The sequence below is a fragment of the Pygocentrus nattereri genome, chromosome 16 (genome assembly GCF_015220715.1).
Source record: "Pygocentrus nattereri isolate fPygNat1 chromosome 16, fPygNat1.pri, whole genome shotgun sequence".
Lineage (NCBI taxonomy): Eukaryota > Metazoa > Chordata > Actinopteri > Characiformes > Serrasalmidae > Pygocentrus > Pygocentrus nattereri.
The window spans coordinates 36,002,023-36,026,922 of record NC_051226.1 but is presented as its reverse complement, the minus strand read 5'-3'; the positions used below and the strand labels follow the sequence as shown (position 1 = coordinate 36,026,922).

At 43.2% G+C, this 24,900-nt stretch overlaps 3 protein-coding genes across 3 annotated transcripts in view; all 3 read left to right on the top strand.

Moving 5' to 3' along the window:
* The window catches only part of scamp1 (secretory carrier membrane protein 1), a 46,939-nt gene extending 41,894 nt beyond the window's left edge, over positions 1-5,045 (top strand). The window contains exons 7-9 of the mRNA XM_037546009.1: positions 2,141-2,242; positions 2,409-2,526; positions 3,915-5,045. Coding sequence (XP_037401906.1) covers positions 2,141-2,242; positions 2,409-2,526; positions 3,915-4,064 — 370 coding nt within the window. The 3' untranslated portion in view covers positions 4,065-5,045. The remainder of the gene's footprint in view (positions 1-2,140; positions 2,243-2,408; positions 2,527-3,914) is intronic.
* An 8,345-nt stretch (positions 5,046-13,390) lies between these two features.
* On the top strand, positions 13,391-17,584 carry chchd10 (coiled-coil-helix-coiled-coil-helix domain containing 10). The gene is made up of 4 exons (XM_017725238.2): positions 13,391-13,575; positions 14,493-14,718; positions 16,904-17,045; positions 17,387-17,584. The coding sequence occupies exons 1-4, from the start codon at positions 13,535-13,537 to the stop codon at positions 17,404-17,406; spliced, it is 429 nt and encodes a 142-aa protein (XP_017580727.1). The 5' UTR covers positions 13,391-13,534; the 3' UTR covers positions 17,407-17,584.
* Positions 17,585-18,717: 1,133 nt separating this feature from the next.
* On the top strand, positions 18,718-23,476 carry ddt (D-dopachrome tautomerase). The gene is made up of 3 exons (XM_017725219.2): positions 18,718-18,876; positions 20,103-20,278; positions 23,097-23,476. The coding sequence occupies exons 1-3, from the start codon at positions 18,769-18,771 to the stop codon at positions 23,167-23,169; spliced, it is 357 nt and encodes a 118-aa protein (XP_017580708.1). The 5' UTR covers positions 18,718-18,768; the 3' UTR covers positions 23,170-23,476.
* Positions 23,477-24,900: the final 1,424 nt, after the last annotated feature.

Below are 24,900 nucleotides of genomic sequence, written 5' to 3'. Positions count from 1 at the left end.
AAAACTATATAATATAATATAAAAAGACATATATAATATGTACACACACACACACACACACACACACACAGTGTATATATAAACACACAGCTCTCATTGTTAGTTTACAATGGATAAAATTGGACAGTACTGAAAAAAATAACTATACATATTCATAGCTATTTTCTTGTCAAAGAATCAAGATCATCAATTATATCAATGTCCACTGGCCCCCCAGTGTGTAAACACACATACACACGCGGCCCTAAATGGACCATTCTCTCAAATAAGATCAAACCGTGGTCCTTCAGCAAAAAATAAATATATAAATAAATAAATGTTTCAGACCTTAGATATTTACAAGAATTATGTTCTGATCTATTTAAACCCACAACATTACTTCAATTAGTTGTAAGATGAATATACACAGAATTGACATTTATAGGTACTTTGTGTTGGGGGGTGTCTGTCCCAAACCCTAACCCCTAAATTTGCACTTGAGAATTTTTTTTTCTTTTCAGTATTTGTGTTTGTTTACATGCAAAGATTTGTCAGTCCGACTGAGTACATTCCGATTACAGCTTCAGACTGAAGAGTTTATTCTCACTCTATTCAACAATCTGATGGAAAATCTGTTTACATGCTCGCTACAAGTAAGCTGATCCAAAATGACGCTTAGAGTAAACGTTACCATGACAGCAAACATCACGTCCAGTCAGAGTGAGATGAGCAGCAGTGAGCAGTGATTTGTGTTTTCAGTTACTTTAAAATGACGTCAGACTCAGGAAAACGTCCTTCACACATCCTTAGTATGAGAGGAAGACGTCGTGCTCTGAGACGCATAAGCTGGACGTCCGTCCCACCGCCGTCTTTTAAAGATCAGAGCATGAACTTCGTCTCCTCTGCAGACCCGTTTCTGCTCCGCCGTGTTGAACGGTATAAACTCTCCCTGTGACGCGACGCACATGCAGAACGGACTGAAACTTTCCGATAGGGAATGTAATCGGATACAGGCGTTTACACGGATATTATTTTTCTATTTAACGGATTATTTACAGGATCACTCGCCTCGTTTAGTCGGATAGAAATTGTATTCCGAATGGCCTGAGTTGGATTAGGTGTTTACGTGGATTTTTTTTTTTCCGATTGAGCTATTAGTCGGATTATTAACAGATTATTAGGTTGATTTCTTTTAACATGAAGCTGGAAGATTTTATCATGAGTTTCATTTTGAACTAAACTTTTTTCCTGTCAGTACCAAAACACACAGCCTTTAAGTCTGTAGGCGGAGCCTTATTTTAGCCCCTGCATTTTACAGCAGGAAGAAAGGTCACAATGTCTAAAAATCTGTGGAGCATGAAGGAGAGTCACTACACACTTTGTTTAAAATAAAGTCAACTTTTTTGTGTGTTTTAAAAATCTGATTTTGTGCCTGCACAGCTGTTTAAAGCTGTGTTGTTTGGTCATGTCCTGACTAGTGTTTTTGAGTTCTGCACAAAATGAGTTACAACAGTCACTACTGAAACATTTGGTAAAGTTTGGGTGTTTTGGTAGTGAAAAATTAAAATGTTCAGTCACTTTTTTTAAATACAATAAACAGAACTAAGGTTTAGGGCCACTCAGAGCAAAAGAAATTCTACCAGTTTGGTGGAATGATCTATATCTCAGCTAATGTCGACCAATCACCAGCAGATCCCTATGCAAGTGTTGTAGCATTCTTTTAACTAGAATCTCTCTCTCTCTCTCTCTCTCTCTCTCTCTCTCTCTCTCTCTCTCTCGCTCTCTCTCTCGCTCTCTCTCTCGCTCTCTCTCTCGCTCTCTCTCTCGCTCTCGCTCTCTCTGTCTCTCTCTCTCTGTCTCTCTCTCTCTCTCTCTCTCTCTCTCTCTCTCGCTCTCTCTCTCTCGCTCGCTCTCTCTCTCTCTCGCTCTCTCGCTCTCTCGCTCTCTCGCTCTCTCGCTCTCCATCTCTCTCGCTCTCTCCATCTCTCTCACTCTCTCGCTCTCTCTCTCTCTCTCTCTCTCTCTCTCTCTCTCTCTCTCTCTCTCTCGCTCTCTCTCTCTCTCTCTCTCTCGCTCTCTCTCTCTCTCTCCATCTCTCTCTCTCTCCATCTCTCGCTCTCTCGCGCTCTCTCGCTCTCTCCATCTCTCGCTCTCTCTGCAGGAGTGACAGCTCTTTCCGGTTCTTTGTGTTCTTCTTTGTGTATATCTGCCAGTTTGGCGTCCACGTTATGCAGGCCATCGGTATCACCGGCTGGGGCGCCAGGTAGGAACACACAGGCATGCATGTTTTCACGCTGTCAGAGTGGCGTTTGCACATTGCCCGTCTTTCTGATACTCAGTAATTAGGTTGACTATGAAGGCACTGAATTTGGAAACCCAGCTCTAAACATAACCACATTCAGGTTGTGCATGTATGTTTGTGTGCGCAGTGGTTGGATCTCAGCACTGACGGGCCTGAATAAGAGTGTTCCTGTAGGAATCATGATGATCCTCATCGCTGCTCTCTTCACTGCCTCTGCGGTCATCTCCCTCATCATGTTTAAAAAGGTAAAAACCCATCATCTTTAAGTGGGTGGTTCATTAACAAAGACACGCAGATCATTTAGTGTCTGATGTTCGTTTGCACTGAAATTTTAGCCACAAAAACGTTTCTGCCCAAAATGGCTAGAAACAGAACTTCCACTCAATGCGCAGAATACAGCAAAACAGTAGAGGAAGAAACGAGAGTCCCTGCTGGCACACTAACGCCATCTGTAGCCAAAGTATACAAAGAAATTAATTAATTCAGGAGTTTATTGCATTGAGTAAGCAAATATTCTCTGCTGTCAAGTACATTGGAATTTGTAGCACACTGTGGTTTACATACTGCTTTAATTTTAGTGAGTTTGTTTTATGTAAACTGTTATGTAAAAAGTGATTAACTGAATCAGCTCAGTTTTGTCTGCTGAAAGCAGATTAAGAGATTTAGTTAATGTTGTTTTTTTTTTGTTGTTGTTTATTATTACTGTCCAGTTTTTGACGGTTTATTCAAAAACATAAATAAAACAGCAAACAGGGGGAGCAAAAAAAAAACAAAAACAGGGGTCTTGAGTTTCAATTTTGGCCAGAAATCCAAACATACTCGATCGAACAGGTGAAAAAAGCTGAAAATAAATTTAAAAAACAGTTGAGCTTACGAAAACGATTACAGTTCGCTTTAGGTCCCAAGAAATCCAACATCCTTGACAACAGAGAATAGTTGGTCATCCAAGGCATTTTATTCCTTTTTTTTTTTGTACTTTGCCCTTTTGCTGTTGTTTGTTTGTTTGTTTGTTTGTTGTTTATTTATTTATTTGGTCATTTCTAAATTTTAGGCTATAGATGGCATTAGTATACCAGCAGGTGCTTCCCTTGATGCTTCTGTTTTGCTGTATTTGCTGCTGTAGTTGTGAGTTTATGGGTCATTGGGAGATTATAAATCACATTACTTCTTGAATGTCTCACATAGAAACCAAGAAATAGTTTAAATGCAACCAAGAAAATGTTTGCTCACTGCCCCCAGTGTGTGTACTCACTAGTGTGTATGTGGTGTTTCACTGCATGGATGGGTTAAATGCGGAGGTAAAATTACCCCAATGTGGGGACTAATAAGGGTCTCTTAATCTTGGGCTTAAATTCTTTGTAAAGTCTTAAATTTTGACACTTTGACATCTAATTAAGCTTTATTTTAGCCAAAATATCTTTTTTTTTTTGCTTTTGATCAGCCGAATGCACCAAAACCTCGGTCACTGAAAATGATGAGCCGAAAACGGTCAAAAAAATGTTTGTTTGTTTTTTTTGTTTTTTGCCAAAAATTTCCAGTGACCTTGATTTCAGAATATTTTTACTGGTCTACCAAACTGGACATTTAATAATCATTCATTATTTAAATCTGTTCATTTATCGTGTGTGCGCAGGTCCACGGGCTGTATCGGACCACAGGTGCCAGCTTTGAGAAAGCTCAGCAGGAGTTCGCCACCGGCGTCATGTCCAACAAGACGGTCCAGACAGCTGCTGCTAACGCCGCCTCCACCGCTGCCCGAGGAGCCTTCAAAGAGCAGTTCTGATTGGCCTAGAGAGAGCAGAGCCCCGCCCTCTCCATCCACACTCCTCCTCCTCTTCCTCCCCCACTTCTTTTATTCCTCCTTAACGTACTCACATGACTGTTCAGTCATCCACAACCCCGCTCATTTCTGACGTGGAGGATTTCAGACTCCACCTTTCATTGACTTCCTGCACTCAAGTGGCTGACTGAGACTCTGCCCCCTTTCTCTCCTCATGTCACTCAGCAGGTGTGCTCACCTGGGTGCGTGTGAGCGTGTGCGTGCATCAGGAATGTGTCCTCGTGCTGCGTGTGTAGAGTCTGCCGCTTTATGAACGAGCGTTGCGCCTCCTTTTCTCATATTAAAAACAAACAAAGGAACAAACGTTTTGCTTCTTGTGCGGACGGGAGGCAAAAACAGCGCCCTCAGATAAACCATCCCACCACCAACCATGCTCTCCAACACAAGCACCTTCATTCCTGCGGCGCCGAGAGGAATGTACATTACTACGTGCGTGCTGTGCCCAGTAGGAGATTCAGACAGATGTGCTGTCGCTCGTTATCTCCAATTCCGCCTTACGCCCACTTATCCTCTCCACTTTTCCCCCCAGGAACACCTCACCTGCCTCTTTCAGACGTGAGTCGACGCTCCTCAGCCTCCTCGTGGTTGAGTCTGAGGCCTGTTTGAAGCAATCAGGCAAAAGTGGTTTTGTCCGGCCCAGAATGACAGGCTTTTACGCTGTTCCCCATGCCTGTGTACATATACACATATATATATTTTAAAAAACCACCCTTGTATGCGTACACCAGTCTCACCAATCCAGGTCCTGTTCCGCACGTTTTCAGTGCTTCCCTGCTCTGGTTGGACGGTGGGAGCAAGAAAACACTAAAACATGTAGAACAGGGGTTCTCCAGGACTGGCGGGGAGGAAACTGGCTTATGTGTAAAAAAAAATAATAATAATAAATAAAATAAAATATTGGCTGATTTCAAACATTTGAAAGTTCCCGAGCGCCTCCAGCCTTCTTTTGTAATCGACACCAATTCAGTGTAATCGACACTACTTCGGAATGGAAAGCGTATCTCGGGAGTGGGTTGGGGGGGTGGGGGGGGGGGAGAAGCGCGCGTAACCCTCAGGATATTGCTCGCAAACGTGCATGAGAAGCTTACTAAGTCGTCCGCCGCTGTCCGGTCGAGCTTTTTAGGGGTTTCAGGATGCTTTGGGAGACAAGCGGGAGAAAAGCGCTGACCGCAAACACAAAAAACTCGCTAGCCCACCTGTCTGGAAAGAGATATCAAGTATATATAGGTGTGTGTGTGTGTGTGTGTGTGTGTGTGTGTGTGTGTGTGGCTGGTTTGAGAGTGAAAACATTAAAAGAATACACTGTTTTTCAACCTAATCCATACGAATAAAAAGCAGCACCAAAACCCACAAACTCAGTTATAACGGAGTTCAGTGGGCAGACAGTGGGCTGAACCGTCTAGAGTCAGCTTTGTTTGGAGCGCTGAGAAATTGTTTGCGGTGTTCGGCTGCAAGGCACAGATTCGGCAGGTAGACATTAGGTTGACAAATGGAGTATCCCTTTAAGCATTTGAGTAAGCGTTTAGCCATTTGAAGGGGAAATTTTCAAAATTTCGGCATGATTTGGTTATGAAGGTGTGAAGTCATGCAGAGTGGCTTGATGTGAAATGATTCAGTGTAGAGACACTTACAGACTCGGATTTCTTTACAGTGGTGGCGATGGGAACCGGGGAACACTGTCTCAGTGGACCTCGGCAGTGGACCTACACGTCTTGAGTTTTCATGCCTGATATTGATGACTGTGACAGTTATTTGTGCTAATCATAATGATGTTCCACAGTCGTTGCAGCGAGTGAATAGTGTAAATTTTTATCTATTGGTCAGTAGGAAATGTCTTTATTGAGACACATCAAAATAGGTTTTGTTTTTTTTTTTCTTCAGCTTTTAACACCTTTTATAAGTTGTTATAAACTTGTTTACTTGAGCTCAAGCTGTTTTGGTCGTCATTTGGGAGTTGCTACTTTAGGCTTGTACTAAAGCTAAATCGTTATTATTTATATGGGAATTAATCGAGGCCAAATTCTTTCCTCAAAACTACGTCTCAGACATCATACAGCACATTTATAACCATTTCTTGTAATTATTCTGTCTGATGGAGCCTTTAGAAGCACTAAACTCTTCCGATGTCTGATTTCTGTCACCACCACTCTGAACAGTTCTGACGCCCCACAATGAGCCTTTTCACATCAGTCCATTCTGAGTGACTTCATAGCTGAACCATCTTATTAGGCAGATATTTTTAGAAAAACATACATTTGATGCATCTCTTGAGCACTGAGATGTGAAAGTCATTCAGAGGGGTTCGATATGGAATGGTTCATTGTAGAGAAACTTACCAACTCCGATTTCGTTACAGTGGTGGTGATGGGAACCAGGGGTCACCATGGCAACAACACCAATATAGCCAATATATTTACTATCCAAAAGCACCAGTGAACCTACACGAGTCTCCTGAGTTTTGATGATGAAAAATTGTGGTACATTTGGAAAAAATGTTTTCTATCGGAACTATTTCGCCTTACAATCAGCTACATCAGGGAGGCCAGGGTGCACGGTGGTGGATCTCCAGGACCAGGATTGGGCGCCCCTGCCCTGCATGTAGAACAAGAATCTTCCAAAATATGATCTCAAAACTTTCATGAAACACGTCTCTGACATCAGGCAGCGTGTCCGTTACCATTTCACGTGAGGGAGCTTCTAGAGGTTGACGTCTGGTTCCTATCACCACCACTGTAAACGATTCTCTAAGGCCCAATCCCGTTTCTTCTTTTTACTGCTACCCCTGGTTTCCCAGTGTCACCCTAATCCCTTTGAACTGAGTTACAGGGGTAGTGGTTGAAGTCTTGCCCTATGAAATGGGACAAACCTCAAATAAAAAACAAAAAAAACAAAAACATAGTCTGTTAAAAGCTACTAGCGCTGCTCTGCCCATCTGCAGGGGCAGCAGAGGAGGGGAAAGCTCAGGTCCTCACTGCTGGGCTTTAGTTACATTTAGGGGTCATACGCCTTCAAAGAGGGGGGCAGTTATTTATTATCACCCCCCACTCATTCTTCAGTGATATGAAGCTGAATCAGATATTCACCAGGTTCTTGTTTGAGTTTTCCCGTTCCACCTTAAATTGTGCAACAGTTACATTCTGGTGCTTCAGGTGTCAGAACTGCTGGACTATTTAAGGTGGAACGGGAAGTTAGCCAGCTAGCTACTGAAATATTAGCCTGCGATTAGCAGGCTTTATGCTATTTTTTATGCTTGTTATGAAGAAAACGACCAAAATACACCGGAACGACATTAAACTGAGATAATATGATGGTTTTCATTTTTAACTGAGGAAATTCTCACGTTTCTGAGCCCAAGTTTCTCTACAGTGAGTCCTTCAAACCAAACACTCCGACTTCACCTCTCAGCCATGTAATTAGACAGAAGTGTTGGGAAGTCTGTGGAACCCGCCGGTTACGGCTGTCGGGGCTTTGGGTCACTCAAACTGACCAGTGTCCGTTACCGTTCTAGAGCCGCGGCAGGAGCTCTTAAGGTGTTAAACCTGTTTTGTTTTTGTTTTTTTTTCCTCCTCTTTTTTTAAATTTACTGAAACCTTGTAGCCTTGGTGACTGTCACCTAGAAACAGCCAAGTCTGACGATTATGGGATGTAACCGTATCAAGACTGCTTTAAGTGTGTGGATCGTCCGTGTGCGTTTTTCAGTATTGAGTCTTAAACGGATTTTCTCAGCTTACTGAACACTTTCTCGGTTTATTTCGCCATCAGTGGCTGAGTGGAGTGTTTTTTTTTATTCTCCCCACTTCTTTTCCTTCTTTTCTTCTGATCCTGGACTTTTCTCAGACCAGTTAGCTTCCCTCCTTTCAGTGTGTGCGAGCGCGAGACAAGCTACTGCAAGTCGTTCTTCCTTTTATAAATAAAATTTCGACGAATGGCACCTGAATGTTTCTGTTATGTATATTTTTTTCCGTTTCGAAAAGCTTTCAGTGAAAATTAGAAACAAAACTTGGAAAAATCGGAGCGTGCGTAGACAGACGATATGATGTGAACTCGTGTGTGTGCGCGTGCGCGTGTGTGTTGGATCGTGGCTTTAAGTCGTCATTTTAAACGGGTGACACTAGAACCGTAGTTGAAACACTGAGGAGGCGGCGAGAGGCGAGCGGAGGAGTCCGGAGCGAAACCTAAGGGATGTTTGTATATTTTGTAAAATCGACGAGTGGTTGCCTGTTGTCCTGAATTTCATTGTACTGTACAAATGCACTCTTGTCTCCCCTGCAGTCGCATGTTGAGTAGTTTGAGTTTTGTATATTTATTGTATTAACACGAGAATAAAATAATAAAAAAAAATTCAACTACTTAACCTGATTTTACTGGTGTTTCGTACGGAGCGGAGGGATCGACGCCGCAGACGGTCTATATTAAGGAGTGAATTCAGGCCTTCACATTTTGCCCGAGTTTTCTTTGACTGTTTTAAACCTCTCACTGAGGTAACTTTAGCTCCTAGTGCTAACAAGGACTGTTCATCTGAAGTATTTTAAGCTTTAACGGCTCTGCATACAGAAACTGAGCTTTACCGGCTCAGATCGGAGTCAGCGGAGCCAGTGAGGCCGAGTATAAGGCTTCTGTGCTAAGCTAACTAGCTTCTGGTGCTGACAAGAAAGTTGACGCAAAAGTGGCTAAAACTAACAGCCACACACACAAAAACTGGCTCAGCCGCTCATATAGGAGTCTTTATTCTCTAAACAGAAGCAACAGTGAGGCTTCGTTGTACAAAAATGAGCTGTGTGGGTTTTGTGTGAAGCTGTTTACATCGCTGTGCTAAGCTAACGGGGGTCCTGCGAGAGGCCTGCCCGTTTAAGAAGTGCTAACCAGGATCCTGAAGCAAAAGTAGCTTCAGCTAACAGGTCTGCATTCAGTAACAGACTCTCCTGCTCAGATTTGAGCCTTTATTCTCTAAACGTGGGTCCGAGAGGATTCAGTGAGCTAAAATGAGCCTGTGTGGTTGAGTGTAAGGCTCTTCACACGTTTGTGCTAAGCTAATCTTAGTTTCTGGTACTGGAACAACCCCCTAAAGACATGAGTTGGGAGGTTTCTGTACATTTATTTTTTCGTCAAACTTGAATAACTACAATCAGCAGTGGAGGACAGTAACTGAGTATCTGAGTAAATTAATTAGTTTCTGTACTTTAGTATTATTTGGTGTATCTCTACTGAAGTTTCTCCGTTCTGGGCGACTTTTTCCTTTCACTCCACTACATTTCAGAGTCTAATATCCGACTTTTTCCTCCTACATTTTGAGAAATCTGTCGTTCCTTTTGGTTTCTGTGTGTATAAAAACGTAACATGTCAAAACGAAAGAAGCGCAAAGCCAGAGCACCAATCAGGGCCCAGCGGTCACTTTGTTTAGAGCTGGTTTTGACCTGTTGGTCATACCGACCCAGTGCAGCACGCAGTTCAACGTCAGCGCAGCAGCGTAAAACTTTGGGAGAGTCTGTTCAACATAAATGATGAACTAACCTAACTTTGTGTAAATAGAGCTCAATATAGAAATATGTCCACATATGCAGTCGAGACTGACGCCGGCTTTTTTCTGAATTTCTACAAACACCATTTCATTTTATAGTAAATGAGTTTGGGCTGGTTTATGTTTATGAACAGACGCCTACAGATCAACATAGTAAAGGAGCTCATCTGTGATCCTGAGTTTAAAGCCAGTTTTTATTCAACTTAAACTTGGAACTAAGTTGTAAATAAATCTGAAACTGAAACTTTGCTTGTGTGTAAAAAGTGATTTCAGAGCCACTCGGTTCTCCCTGATGGAAACTGTTTACCTTCAGTGTTTTGTGCTTCTGATCATTTTAATAGACGTCAGCGTCACTAATTAATGACGTTCTATTAAAAGACTGGTTTACCAAGAGAGACGCTGGAGGACTTTCACCTGAAATGAGTTCATGAAGCCAGTCTGGTTATAAAAATGATAACAGGACCAGATCAGAGCCAGAATTACTCTTTTAGTACTTTTACTTTATACTTAAGTACATTTGAAGGTAAATACTTTAGTACTTTTACTCAAGTGGAGGTCTTGGGGGTCTCTACTTTAAGTCAAGTACATGGTTTGTGTACTTCGTCCAGCACTGTAGATCAGACGACTGAATTGTACAGAAATTATGGTGGGATGGTCCTTCGGGGGAGCTCGCTGACTTCTAATTTAGTCCGTTATACCGAGAACGCGACGCTAGAGGGCGTCAATGAATGACCTGTTGAGAATGTTAAGTAAATGTATAAGTTGAGAAAATATGACCGTAATGACAAACCACTGTGATGTTCTGTGTTGAATTAGTAAAAGTAGTAGTTATAATAATAATAATAATAATAATAATAATAATAATAATAATAATAATAATAATCTAAAACAATTAAATATGTACAAATTACAGTTTAGCACAAGGACTTCATTTTGGACTCTCTGGAGAGCGCCCTCTAGTGTCTGGGCAACTCAGATGACGTCGAAGTCCTCCTAGAAAATCTAACCTGCTATAAAACACATTTTTACCTGTTAAATTACCAGATTTGTGTAAACACAGGCTCAGAGTCACATTACAGAGAGATTTAGATACTGGATGCTGCTGTGTTACATGACTGAAATCTAGAGAGCAATATTTCTAAATATTACACCCAAGCCTTAAAGGGGAATTCCACCAATTTTTCAAAAATTCTGAATAATTCTGTTCTTGAGGTGTAAACAGTGATTCAGAGCGGTTTGGTGTGAAATGGTTCAGATGTCTTTACAGTGGTGGTGATAGGAACCAGGGGTCGCCATGACTACGACGCGGATATAGCCATTTTATTAACTATCCAGAACCACCAGAGAACCTGCACGAGGCTTCTGAGCTTTATGTGGAGTGTTGATGATGGTAAAATAGTCATTGGTGGAGATCTCCTTTAAGTCTCAGAAGACTTACAAGGCTTAATTCAATGAGGCCTGGCTCTGTTTCGTATCTGTGTGTCTCCCTCTGAACAGCAGAGGGCGCCAAATCGCAGCAACCACCACCACACCAGGCCGAGATTCATTTATCTGAACTGTTCTGGCCAGTTTCACATTCATGAAGGCGGGACTGTGTCCTCCTTTCACTCAGACTCCAGTATTTATCTGCCTATATACTACAGCTGCTTTCCCACCTTATATCATGTTGTCTCTTCATTTTGTTGCTTCTCTTCCTGGGATTTAAACCCACAGCTCTCACGCTGCTGCTGAGCTCCCTTGTTCTATGAGTCTGTGGTGGCGAGTGCTATTCTCTATGCTGTTGCATGCTGGGGAAGCAGGCTGAGGGTGGCAGACGCCAACAGACTGAACAAACTGATCTGCAAGGCCGGTGGTGTTGTGGGTGTGGAGCTGGACTCGCTGACGGCCGTGTCGGAGAGGAGGACACTGTCTAAGCTGAAGGCCATTATGGACAATGGCTCCCATCCACTCTACGACACGGTGATGAGACACAGGAGCTCATTCAGTGCAAGACTCATTCTACTGAAATGACCACAGACCACCACAGGAGGTCATTCTTACCTGTGGCCATCAAACTCTATAACCCCTCCCTCAGGGTGTGATTCACAAAGAGTGGTTCATCTGCGCAAAACTCAATACCAAGCAGTTCATATGTGTAATAATAATAACTGTGTACAAAAACTCAGAGGGACAATCATTTGAACTGCTTTATACCAGATGATTCATATTTATTATCACAGTCACCGCCACTTTACTGTATTCATAAGTCCTTAAATCTCGTGTACATGTTGCAATGTTTCTCTTTATCTTTGTTTTAAATGATTCAAGTGTTTATTCTTTTACATAAATGGTTGCAACTGTAACAACTGCACTTTCCCTCTGGGATCAATAAAGGATTCTGGTTCTGATTCTGATTCTTGTTCGGCTGTTTTTGTGATAAGTGAGGGAGAAATCAGATCTGTGGTGATGTAGGTTGGTAAGAGGAAGGAGGCAGTTAAGAAGCTCTGCTGTGTCAGTGCAGCGTTAAGCTCATTACGCAGGTGCCGGTGAATTTGGCGAGGTGTGAGGAAAGATCCAGAAAGTCACACAGATCCCACAGGATCTTAGAACAATAAGGGGGGGGGTGGTATTTTTAGTTGGTGTAACAAATTACACTCTAGAACAACAGCAGACAGACAGGCTTCGCTTACACCAGAAATAAGGCCTTAATGAACCGAGTTTGTTCAGGGCCTCTCAACCTTTTCCACCTCAAGATCCACCCATTTGTCAATAGAAAGCTTGAAAAGGCAGCAGTTTGGTTCAGGTGTCACATGTCATGCGTATCACTGAACATCATATAGGGGGCTGTATAGGGGGCTGTATCTCGTCTCTAGAGACGAGTGGCAAAAAGGAGATGAAGCTGCTTTGTGCGCTGCTCTTGCATGACATGTATTAACACTGTTGGCCATTTGAGAATATTTGATATTTCTTATTATCAACAACCATCACTGGCCAACCTCCTTGGTACCTGTGTGAGGACCACCAGAAGGTGCTTCACCAGTGGATTGTGGCCCAGTGGTTGAGACGCTCTGTAGTAGAGTGTAGTTAATACTTTTTAATCCCACAAACTGGAAATTCCACCTCCGCATTTAACCCATCTGTGAAGTGAAGCCCTGAACAGGTGTACCTAATAAAGTGTCCAGTGAGTGTGTGTGTGGCTGTTTCGAGATCAGGTCAAAATTTTGGCCTAAAACAGGAGATGTTTGTACAGAGCCCCGCTGTACGGAGCCCTGCTGGTGACATCCTGTATAAATAAAAATAATGCCAAGCCACAACTTAGTAAGGCGTGGGAACGAGATGATTAAGTTGTGGCCATGACTTAGTAAAGCGTGGGAACGATATCCTAAAGCGTGGCCATGACTAGATGTTCCATGTTCCCACGCCTTACTAAGTCGTGGTAATCCAGGTCCAAAAACTAAAAACCCTCCCCAGGATTTTGTTCCAACTGCCTGAACATCTTTGCTGCTGGTTTGAGCAAATTAGAGAAGTCAGGCAGTTGGAACAAAATCCTGGGGAGGGATTTTACTTTTTGGATCTGGATTACCCGCCTCTAGCCACGACTTAATCATCTCATTCCCACGCCTTTCTAAGTCGTGGCCACGCATTATTTTTTATTTCTACAGGATGTCGTATTATTTGTCATATGCCCGCTGCCCGCTGTACAGCTTTGTTATGACGGGATATTTCGTAAGCCTTCTAGAAGGTGGTAGTAGGTTCGCGCATGCGCTCGGCGCTCCGTCCACACAAGGTCATTCCCATGTGCGCCGCCTGCGGAGTGTAGCTCAGTCTGAGCCCCGCCGGTCCAGACGCTGCCGCGCACTTTCTCGGGTTCTCAGGGCTCTTCATACGATTAACACACACGAACAGGCGCTGTAACATGGCGAGAGGAAGCCGCAGCCGCCCTGCAGCGCCAGCGAGGTAAACCGCCTGATTTATTTGCTGTGGTAGACGGAAAACCTCGGTTTAGTTCCACAGGCTCTGGGTCGCTAACCCGCTCTGACGCCCTGGAGCTCTAGCTAGACTTAAAGGGCAACTCCACCACGTTTCCAAAGTCCGCATAATTAAATAGCTAATGTGTGAAAACAAACTCCGTTGTGTGAAACGCTCCGTTCTAGAGAAACATACAGTCAGAACTGTTCACAGTGGTGGTGATAGGAACCAGACGTCCACCTCTAAAAGCTCCCACACAGAAAGTTCCTACTTGGGGTGGTTATGAATCCACTGCCTGACCACTCTTATGGTAGTTTTGCGGTGAAGTTTTGTCTTGAAATGTTTTAGTCCAGTTATTTTAATGCACTCATGGCGGAGGGGTACATGAAGGGCATTGTACGACAAAATAGTCCTCAAAGAAAACTTATTTTTTCAGATTTATGACTGTTTTACCATCATCAGCATTGCGTATAAAAGAACTCAGAATACACGAGCAGGTTTACTGGTGGTTTGGGAGACTAAATAAAATTGCTAGATTTGTGTCGTAGACAGTGTGACGTCTGGTTCCTATCACCACCACTGTAAAGACATTATTTGGGTTGTTCTCCTTCCCAGAATGAACGGTTAACATGTTGGTGTATGAAATTATGAAAGGCTGCGCATTCAGTGCTGTCTTTCCACATAACCTTTTTACTGTATTTTAAGTGGTTTGATCACCAAACCTCCCTTACCCTCTATCCAACATCATTCGCCCTTTCTCCATGTTCAGATCCAACGGTCACTTACGAGGCATCCTGTTGTGCTCCTGTTTAAATATGACCGTGCTTTATGTAATGAGGTCTACTGGACACCAGTCTTAAGACCATCGCTTTCTCAGTGTTTTCTTGTTTTCTGTTTGATTTCAGTGCCCCGGCCCACTCCCACGTGCCGGCCCCGGCCCCACCTCCCCCAGCAGCCCTGGCCCCAGTGCAGGCCCAGCCCAAGCAGCCAGGCCTCATGGCTCAGATGGCCACCACGGCAGCCGGAGTGGCTGTTGGCTCGGCTGTCGGGCATGTGATGGGCAGCGCCATCACAGGAGCCTTCAGCGGAGGCAGCAGCTCAGAGGCAGCCAAACCAGCCCCGGCATACCAGGTTAGCCAGACTAGTCTTTGTGGTTTCCATCACTGTGCTGGACACCAACCTTAGACCTGGACAGCCCTGATCTCGCCCCCACATATAATGCAATCCCTGTATGTGGTTAGATTAGGGCTGCAGCAAATAATTAACCAAGTTGATTAAGAATTATGTTGACTTCTTTGTTTATTTGAAAACAAAATAATGCTATAATATATAACTTTCATATGATCCACACGGTCACTCTGACAGACTGTAATACACTACAGGAAGCGTAGGGGGCGATACGGCTTCTACTGTTTCATTTAAAAAGCTCTATAATGTTCATATGATCCACACAGTCGCTCTGACAGACTGTAATACACTACAGGAAGCGTAGGGGGCGATACGGCTTCTACTGTTTCATTTAAAAAGCTCTATAATGTTCATATGATCCACACAGTCGCTCTGACAGACTGTAATACACTACAGGAAGCGTAGGGGGCGATACGGCTTCTACTGTTTCATTTAAAAAGCTCTATAATGTTCATATGATCCACACAGTCGCTCTGACAGACTGTAATACACTACAGGAAGCGTAGGGGGCGATACGGCTTCTACTGTTTCCTTTAAAAAGCTCTATAATGTTCATATGATCCACACAGTCGCTCTGACAGACTGTAATACACTACAGGAAGCGTAGGGGGCGATACGGCTTCTACTGTTTCATTTAAAAAGCTCTATAATGTTCATATGATCCACACAGTCGCTCTGACAGACTGTAATACACTACAGGAAGCGTAGGGGGCGATACGGCTTCTACTGTTTCATTTAAAAAGCTCTATAATGTTCATATGATCCACACAGTCGCTCTGACAGACTGTAATACACTACAGGAAGCGTAGGGGGCGATACGGCTTCTACTGTTTCATTTAAAAAGCTCTATAATGTTCATATGATCCACACAGTCACTCTGACAGACTGTAATACACTACAGGAAGCGTAGGGGGCGATACGGCTTCTACTGTTTCATTTAAAAAGCTCTATAATGTTCATATGATCCACACAGTCGCTCTGACAGACTGTAATACACTACAGGAAGCGTAGGGGGCGATACGGCTTCTACTGTTTCATTTAAAAAGCTCTATAATGTTCATATGATCCACACAGGTCTCAAATGTTAATCTAGATGAGGTGACAAGGTGAATCGTTTTTTCTTAGAGCAGGAAAATCACTGAACTGTCCAGTGGACGTGTCCAGTGTATCCTAATAAATGCGATTATACAGACAGGAAGATGCTGATCCTCAGTCATTAGTCTTATTCTGAGAAGTGTGCTGCAAGTGTCCTTTGGCAGCATTACAGCACAGGCCTGTGAAGCCAGGCTGGTTCAGCCTTACAAAATAAATGCTCACCATATAGAGTCTCCATTCTGAAAATATCTTGCACATTTTAATAACTGCCAGACACTTAAAGACTTGATTATGGAATTTTAGAAATTCAATTAAAGTCTATTTTTTACCTTCTGTATTTTTCATATGTTGCTCAAGGTTAGTTACTGGAACTTTCCCATCCAGTGGGCAATCTTAAAGAATACACAGAAGACCAGGGCTGTTTATGAGCATCTGAAGGCCCCTGATGCTCTCTAAACTCATAGATTTTGATCAGGAAAAATCAGGATCCACAGTCTATATACAGAAGATCTCTAAATTGTATAAATAAAATGAGGGAACAAAGCGTAAAATAAAAATATACTACATATGTGTGGAGCCCCCTGGTGGCCCAGGGGTCCTATACAGCTGTATATAGTGCTTTTAGCAGGGGTGCCCAAACATTTTATGTTGCTAGGCTACAATACAATGCTTGTGAGGATCAAAAAGATTAAAACTACCGTGCTGGTGTATGTCCTCACGGGCCGACTTTGGGCATCCCCAGTTTCGGGCCACACATTTTGGGCTTGTAATGACCCTCTAAAGGCCTTCATTCAGCTATTAATTACTCTACTACCTTTAAAACACCTCACATGATTTTAAAAATAACAAGAAAATGATCAAACAAAGCTAAAAATGTCATTTTTTTCCCCACAAACTGTCATTTTGAGCAATTAACTAATTCACAGACATGAACATAAGCCTTCGGTCACCTTTTATTGTTACTCAAATGAGACAAATAAGATGATTCCAATGCCAGTCTGTGGTCCGTCTCCCTCTCTCTCTCCCTGCGTAGGAACCCCCCAGGGCTGCTCCGCCGCAGGCCGGCCCATGCCTCTTTGAGGTGAGGCAGTTCCTCGACTGCGCCACCACTCAGACAGACCTGAGCTTGTGCGAAGGCTTCAACGAGGCTCTAAAACAGTGCAAGATCTCCCACGGTAAGATTGTCACCTTAGTGTGGCGTGATGTCGAAGGGGAATGTTTTGTGTGCTTTTTTGTTGTTGTTGTTTTGGTCCATCTGTGTTCTCTGACTACATTACCCATCATGCAGTCCTGACTGCCTGCATAAAGGCTAATACAAACATGATGTTCAACATCCTAGCTCTCTGGCTAGTGGGAGTGGGGGGACCAAACAGTCTGCCTGAATGCACAGTTTTCCAAAAGTTCCTCCCCCCTTCTCATTTTGCTTAGTTTTCCATGCAGTTACTGAGCCTTTTCCTGCTAATTTATCATTGAAAGCTGTAATAACCGGAAACTCTTCCTTCTCTTTTCATCCTAGGCGTTTCATCCCTGGTGTGACGGGGCCGAAAAGGGAGCTTTTTAAATGAGCACACTTTAGACGGCTACCTTATCGGTTCAGACTGTCTAGATCCCTCCAGCACTCGGACTGTATCAGTTTGGTTTGTCATTGTGAAGCATTTCCTTTTGGGTGTAATGATTTGTGTGCGAGCTGTGTAAAATAAAGAGCTGCTATTTGTCTCGTTGTCCCATCTCTTCATTTGAAACGTGAAGAGGCTGTTGGCACATGTGGCTGGGCTTATTTATTTATTTATTTATCCCACAAATGGGGAAATTCTGCATTTAACCCATCCAAGAAGTGAAACACCACATACACACTAGGGGGCAGTGAGCACACTTGCCCTATCCACGGCACCCGGGGAGCAGTTGGGGGTTAGGTGTCTTGCTCAAGGACACCTCAGTCATGGACTGTCAGCACTGGGGATCTAACTGGCAACCTTCCAGTCACAGGGTCAGTTCCCTAACTGCCAGCCCACAAACTGCCCTTTGATGTCAGCCACATTAGCACTGCCTTAACTCCTTTTTCAGTTGTTTCAGCACAAATGGCTCTTGGAAGACAGTGAAATAGCGTAGACGTTAAAGATTTTCAAGGAGGTTCTTTGGTTCTACATACCTGCTAATGTGTCTTCGCCCGTGTTCATCGCCGTTAGCTCGACCTTTGGATTTTTAACTTAATTTAAATGGAAAATGAACCAGAACAAGTTATTTTCTATGGAACCCCAGGTTATTTTTTAGTAGGGCACGGCCACAAATTAATATATCGGGGCCATGAATTACCATATTGAGGCCACAAATTAACATTTTGATGCCATGAGATACAAGAAAACTAACTTGTGGCCTCAATATATAATGTCGTGGCCACACCTTATTAATGTTACGTTAGGAGGTCCGTAAGTTTCCAGGTCAGGGATGAGATGGTTTGACTGGTTCACCTACACAATGAATCTAATTCAGTGCCAAGACAACTCGAGCTCAGTCAGCCTAGCTTGAGTAACCTTCACAAGGAACACTGTAACCAATGTTTGCAGTCATATCAGAATAAAACACCACCTTACTGTACTGAAATGAATGTGGTTCGCGTCTAAAACTGGCTTAATTCTGTTAAAACTGCCTCAGAAAATTCGCTGACAAACATTCCTGCTCTGCTTCCCACACGTAGCGTGTCAGCCAAACCCAGATCCACCTTAATAGCGTCTGCGTTCAACAGGGTGACCAATCACAGATGACGCCGAGCAGGCGTCGCTGGCTTTGGGCCAATGGGAGGAGCGGGTGGGCGGGACCTTGCGCGGGGTTCGCTCAGTAAAGGCGGTCTGCGGCGACACGTGACGGCAAGGCTAGTTGTTTAGCAGCGCAGCAGCGACCATGCCGTTCATCGATTTAGAGACCAATTTGCCCGCAAACAAGTTCTCCGAAGAATTCCTGAAAAAGTTCGTCTCCGCCACAGCAGCGTCCCTCGGAAAACCGGAGGATGTAAGTACAGCGGATAATAACTTTATCGCTCAAATCCTGGCCGGTGTCGTGGTGTCTGACAAAGTTAGCCGGCGATTTTCACTCACAGTGTTGACCTTCGTCCGGAGCCCTAAGTTGACGTGGTGTTTTTAGTAAGGCGTGGCCACCAATTAATGTATTAAGCCCACAAGAAATACTCGAGGGCGTGAATTACTATATCGAGGCCACGCTTTACTTTACTGATACGACACACTGTTGTGAGTATATACTTAAAGGCATGGCTACAAATGAATATATAGAGGTCACGAGGTTTACTGCACTGATGCTACAAATCCCTGTACTGAGGCCATCATTTATTATACTGATACAGCAAATTACTTTTGTGGTTATATTGATAATAAGGCATGGTTATAAGTTCACATTACGAGATCACACTTTAGCATATTGACACCACAAGTTGTGAGAAACTTGTGGCCTCGATATATTAATTTGTGGCCGTGTGACAATCATTCAGATCGTTTCAGCTCCCATCTACAGTACATAATATCACTAAAAGATTCAGTGGAATCTCTGCATGCAAGGTACAAGGCCAAAAACCAATGCTGGCTGGCCGTGATCTTTGGACCTTCAGATGGCACTGGATTAAAAACTTTCTGTATTGGAAATCACTGCATGGGCTCAGAAACCCTGCCGAAAAACAGTTAATCGCTGGATCCACAAATACAACTTAAAACTGCAGATTGCAAAAAAGAAAGTGTATAGAAACAGGAGCCAGAAACGCTGCCACCTTCTCTGGGCCTGAGCTCATTTAAAATGGACTGAGGTGAAGTGGAAAAGTGTATTGTGGTCGAATGAAACAAAATCTAAAATTTTTTTTTGGAAATCATGGATGCCGCATTCTCCAGGCTAAAGAGGAGAGGGACCATCCAGCTTGTTATCAGTGCACAGTTCAGCGCAAAATGTATTATATTGATACAGCAAATAACTTGTGTTTATATAAATAATACAGCATGGTTGTAAATTAATATACTGAGATCACACTTTACTATATTGGGGCCAGTTGTTAGAAACCTGAATATATTAATTTGTGGTCATGTCACACAGGGGTTCTGTAAATTAGAGAGGAACACACTTATAATTGTCCTTATTTGGAAAATCATTAAAGTCATTTCAGCTCCCAGCTGTGTGACTTACTCCACCCGGCCGGTGATGCCGCCGTTTAGCTTGACCCTGTGTTTGTCCTGCAGCGAATGATTGTGCTGGTGAAGCCTGACCTCCCGCTGGTCATCGCCGGCTCCTGCGCACCTGGTGTTGTGCTGTCAGTGGCCGGGCTTGGAGTCACCGACACGGCGGAGAAGAACCGGGAAAACAGTGCCAAAATCTTCCCCTTTCTCACACAGGAGCTGGGACTCAGTGAGGACCGGTAAGTTGGAAGTGGAATCCACTGATCACTGTCCTGCAGACCCGCCTGCACTGCGCCATAGTCAATCATCTTTTTGGAGATCTACTTCCAGCCAGGGGCTGATGTTGTATATTTGGGGCCCTAGGAAAAACTCAAGCTTGAGCCCCCTTTTAAATTAGTTGAGACTCTGGCCTTCCGAGTTGCCCAGCCATCTACACCGCAAAAAAAAAACAAACTCGGTAAGTTAAATTGTCATAAATCTAGTCAATATATCCAATATTTTTCAGCTTACTTAAGTAATTACACAAACGTGATACCATCTTATTATACTGGCCAATCCACTCTCTACTATAAATATAGATTTGCATGGGGCCCTGGGCTCATGGGGACCCTAGGTAGCTGCCTACATTTGCCTAGTCAAAGACCACCCCTGCTCGACCTACATCTCACCTCATCAGCTAATCAAAGGTAATGATTAGATCTATCAGGTAGGATTGATTAGAGCTGGAGCTAAAGTCTAGAGAAAGGTGGATTTCAACACATTTCAAAAATGTTAGGACAGGGGCAACAAAACAATGGCAAAGTTGCCTAATGCTAAAAAAACCAACACTTAAAAACATCTCATAACTAATTCGGCGACAGGTCGGTAACACAAAGGGGGATAAAAAAGAGCATCTCGGGGAGGAGGGGGGTTCACCACTGAAAGAATGCAGGTAAATAGTGCAGCACTTTAAAAATGTTTCTCAACATACATCATATACAGTACATAATATAATTAAAAGATTCAGAGAATCCAAAGGAATCTCTATATCGAAGGGACAAGGCCAAAGACCAGTTTTTTCTGCCCGTGATCTTTTTTTCCCTCAGGCAGCACTGCATTAACAACAGACATGGTTCTGTAGTGGAAATCACTGCATGGGCAAGTAACAACTCCAGCATGCAAAGACGAGTTCGTCATGTCTATAATGTGTGCTGTTAGACCTTGTACCACTCTTATTTCTGTTTTGTATAGTTTGTGTAATTATGTCTTGCTACTGAAACACTGCAATTTCCCTCTGGGATAAATAAAGAAAGATAGATCCCCCCATCCATCCAGAAATACTGCCGCCTTCTCTGGGCCTGAGCTCAGCATTAATGCACGTGGCATCTGTGAAGGCACCATTTAATGCTGAACGATATGTGTAGGTTTTGGAGCAACATATGCTGCCATCCAGATGACGTCTTTTTCAGGGAAGGCCTTGATTATTTCAGCAAGACAATGTCAAACCACATTCTGCACGTGTTACAACAGAAGGACTTTGTAGTAGAAGACTCCAGGAGATAAAGCGACCTGCCTGTAGTCCAGACCTGGCACAACTGAGAACATATGGCACATAATGAAATGAAAAATATGACAAATGAGTCCCTGAACTGATGAGCAGCTGGAATCCTGTTTCAAAACAATAATGGAAAACGGTTCACTTTCAAAGCTTCAGCAGTGTCTCCTCAGTTCCCAAATAGTGGTGTTAAAAGAAGAGGTGATGAAACACGTTGGTAAACAACTTGTTGGCTGGCATCAAATTCAGAACGAACACGTGTGTGTGTGTGTGTGTGTGTGTGTGTGTGTGTGTGTGTGTGTGTGTGTGTGTGTGTGTGTGTGTGTGTGTGTGTCACTGTGGACACAACCTAAACTCTGTGAGAGTAGCCAAGCTTCCATTCTACTGTGGAAGCAAATAACTAAAAGGTGTATAAACCTCTCTGCAAAAAAGAATAAAACCTCTCTGCATGTCACATTTGTTAAAAACACTTCTGAGAAAGCTGTAATGTTGACGAGCTTCTTGTGGCTGTTTTAATTTTATGGATGCATTTTTCATCATTTGGACGCAGAGACTGAACACGCTGGCGAACACTAGCAGTGGAAATGTTTATTAATCAGCCACAGCCCTTTTAGTCCGTTAACTCTCCGTTCTGACCGTTATGTTATTTCTTTGATAAATGAAAGGCAGAGTTTAAGTCAATCGGTCTCTTGGCTACAGCCTGATGAGCCATGACATTTTTTTTCTATTCTTGTTTATATATTTTCTCAGAAAATGCATTTCTCTCTGAATGACCTTTTATCCAAAATAAAATATATAACCTTATTCAAACTCTTGACCATATAGTTTCACTCTGTAGTTCTACAGTTACAGACTGTAGTCCATCTGCTTCATACTTTGGTACCCTGTTCTTCAGTGGTCAGGACCCCCACAGAGCAGGTACTATTTGGGTGGTGGGTCATTCTCAGCACTGCAGTATCACTGATGTGGTGGTGGTGGTGGTGTTTTAGTGTGTGTTGTGCTGGTCTGAGTGGATCAGACACAGCAGGGCTGCTGGAGTTTTTAAACAGCTCCGTGTCGCTGCTGGACTGAGAACCGAAAATATCCAGCCAACAGCGTCCTGTGGGCAGCGTCCTGTGACCACTGATGAAGGACTAGAGGATGACCAACACAAACTGTGCAGCAGCAGATGAGCTGTTGCCTCTGAATTTACATCTACAAGGTGGACCGACGAGGTAGGAGTGTCTAATAGAGTGGACAGTGAGTGGAGAGCAGCACTGCTGTGTCTGATCCACTCAGTCCAGCACAACACACACTAACACACCACTACCACATCAATGTTAGTGCAGTGCTGAAAATGATCCACCACCCAAACAGTACCTGCTCTGTGGGGGTCCTGAACTTCCTGACCACTGAAGAACAGGGTAACCGAGTATGCAGAGAAGCAGAGAGCTCCTATGTGGTCAGTGGAGCTGATAAAATGGACAATGACTTTAGACACAGGAAGGTGGTTTTAATGTTATGGCTGATCTCTCTGTGTGCAGGATTGTGATCAGGTTCAGCCCACTGGAGCCGTGGCAGGTGGGGAAGAAAGGCACAGTTCTGACCTACCTGTAGGATAGTGAGCACCGCTGAGCAGCAGAGGGAGGAACACGGACTGACCATATGAAAGACCATCAGAAAGTTTTAAAATCTAACCTTCCTCCTCCCATTCAGGTTTCCTGTAGAGATATTTCTGTTAGTCACATCTCACATGACCTTCCTTTAACTGTCTGATGGTCAGCAGATTTAACTGTACTGTAATTTTTTTTAGTGATAATTATTTGATTAAGTGATTAATTGTGGATCATTTTATAAACTCACTCCAGTCTTTTATGTTTTTTTTTTAATCCTGCTTTTGAATTAAAGAGCCAATAATGATGCACCAGTGTGGCATTTCTCAATCTTAAGACATTTCCGGTGTCCTGCATTTTTCCAATTTGGTGAGACTATTTACCAAAAGCGGTCACACTTTATTTCTACATGACCATAGACAGACACAGCTGTGCTGCTGGAGTTTTTAAACACTCTGTCCACTCTATTAGACACTCCTACCTTGTCAGTCCACCTTGTAGATGTATAGTCAGAGACGACAGCTCATCTGCTGCTGCAGTTTGTGTTGGTCGTCCTCTAGTCCTTCATCAGTGGTCACAGGATGCTGCCCACAGGACGCTGTTGGCTGGATATTTTCGGATGGTGGACTATTCTCAGTGCAGCAGTGATCAGCGTATCCATCAGCTCTGTTCTGATTGGCCACCCTGGTATTGCACTTCATTCACAAAGCAGTCCAGCCTAAACCAGCTCTTTGGAATTTCAGTCTGAGTGGGTGGGGCTAAACTCCTGTTGGTTAAATGGGTGGATAGATGTAAATATGCTGTATTTATGACATCACAAATTTAAGTGAAAACTGTACTTAGTGTTGATGTATAACTTATGTATTTATTAATAAAGCACATTTAAAAACAGGAGTTGACGAGTGCGCTGTACGATCAAAACAGCAAAAGCCATAAAATAAGATTTTTGTCCAATTTAACACTAAAGCATGCAGTATAAGAATGTTTTAAATTATATATATATATATATATATATATATATATATACACACACATACATACACACACACACACAGATACATACATACACACACTATATTTCCAAAAGTATTAGATCGTTTCACACGCATATGAAATTGAGTGACATCCCATTCTTAATCTATAGGGTTTAATATGATGTTGGCTCACCCTTTGCAGCTACAACAGCTTCAGCTCTTCTGCGAAGGCTTTCCACAAGGGTTAGGAGTGTGTTTTTGGGAATTTTTGACCTTCCTTCCAAAAGTACATTTGTGAGGTCAGACACTGATGTTGGACTAGAAGGCCTGGCTCACAGTCTCCGTTCTAATTCATCCCAAAGGTGTTCTGTCGGCTTGAGGTCAGGACTCTGTGCAGGCCAGCCAAGTTCTTCCACACCAAACTGGCTCATCCATGTCTTTATGGACCTTTTGTCCATTAAGAATGGGATATCACTCAAGTTCATATGCATGTGAAGGCAGATGACCGAATGCTTTTGGAAATAGTGTATGGTAACGCAGCACAAAAACTTAAAAAAACATAAAAATACTTTTTATTCACCAAATGACCACCAAGTCTCCTGTAGCACCAATCCAGCGGCAACTCTTCTCATACTGGGGCTGAATCTCAAGCAGCTCCCTACACAGTGCACTACATTTACATACTGGATGCTGCAGCCAAACAGAGTAAAATACAGCTAAGAAACTGTCATTTGGGAGCAAAACAAACTACAAGGCTTAAA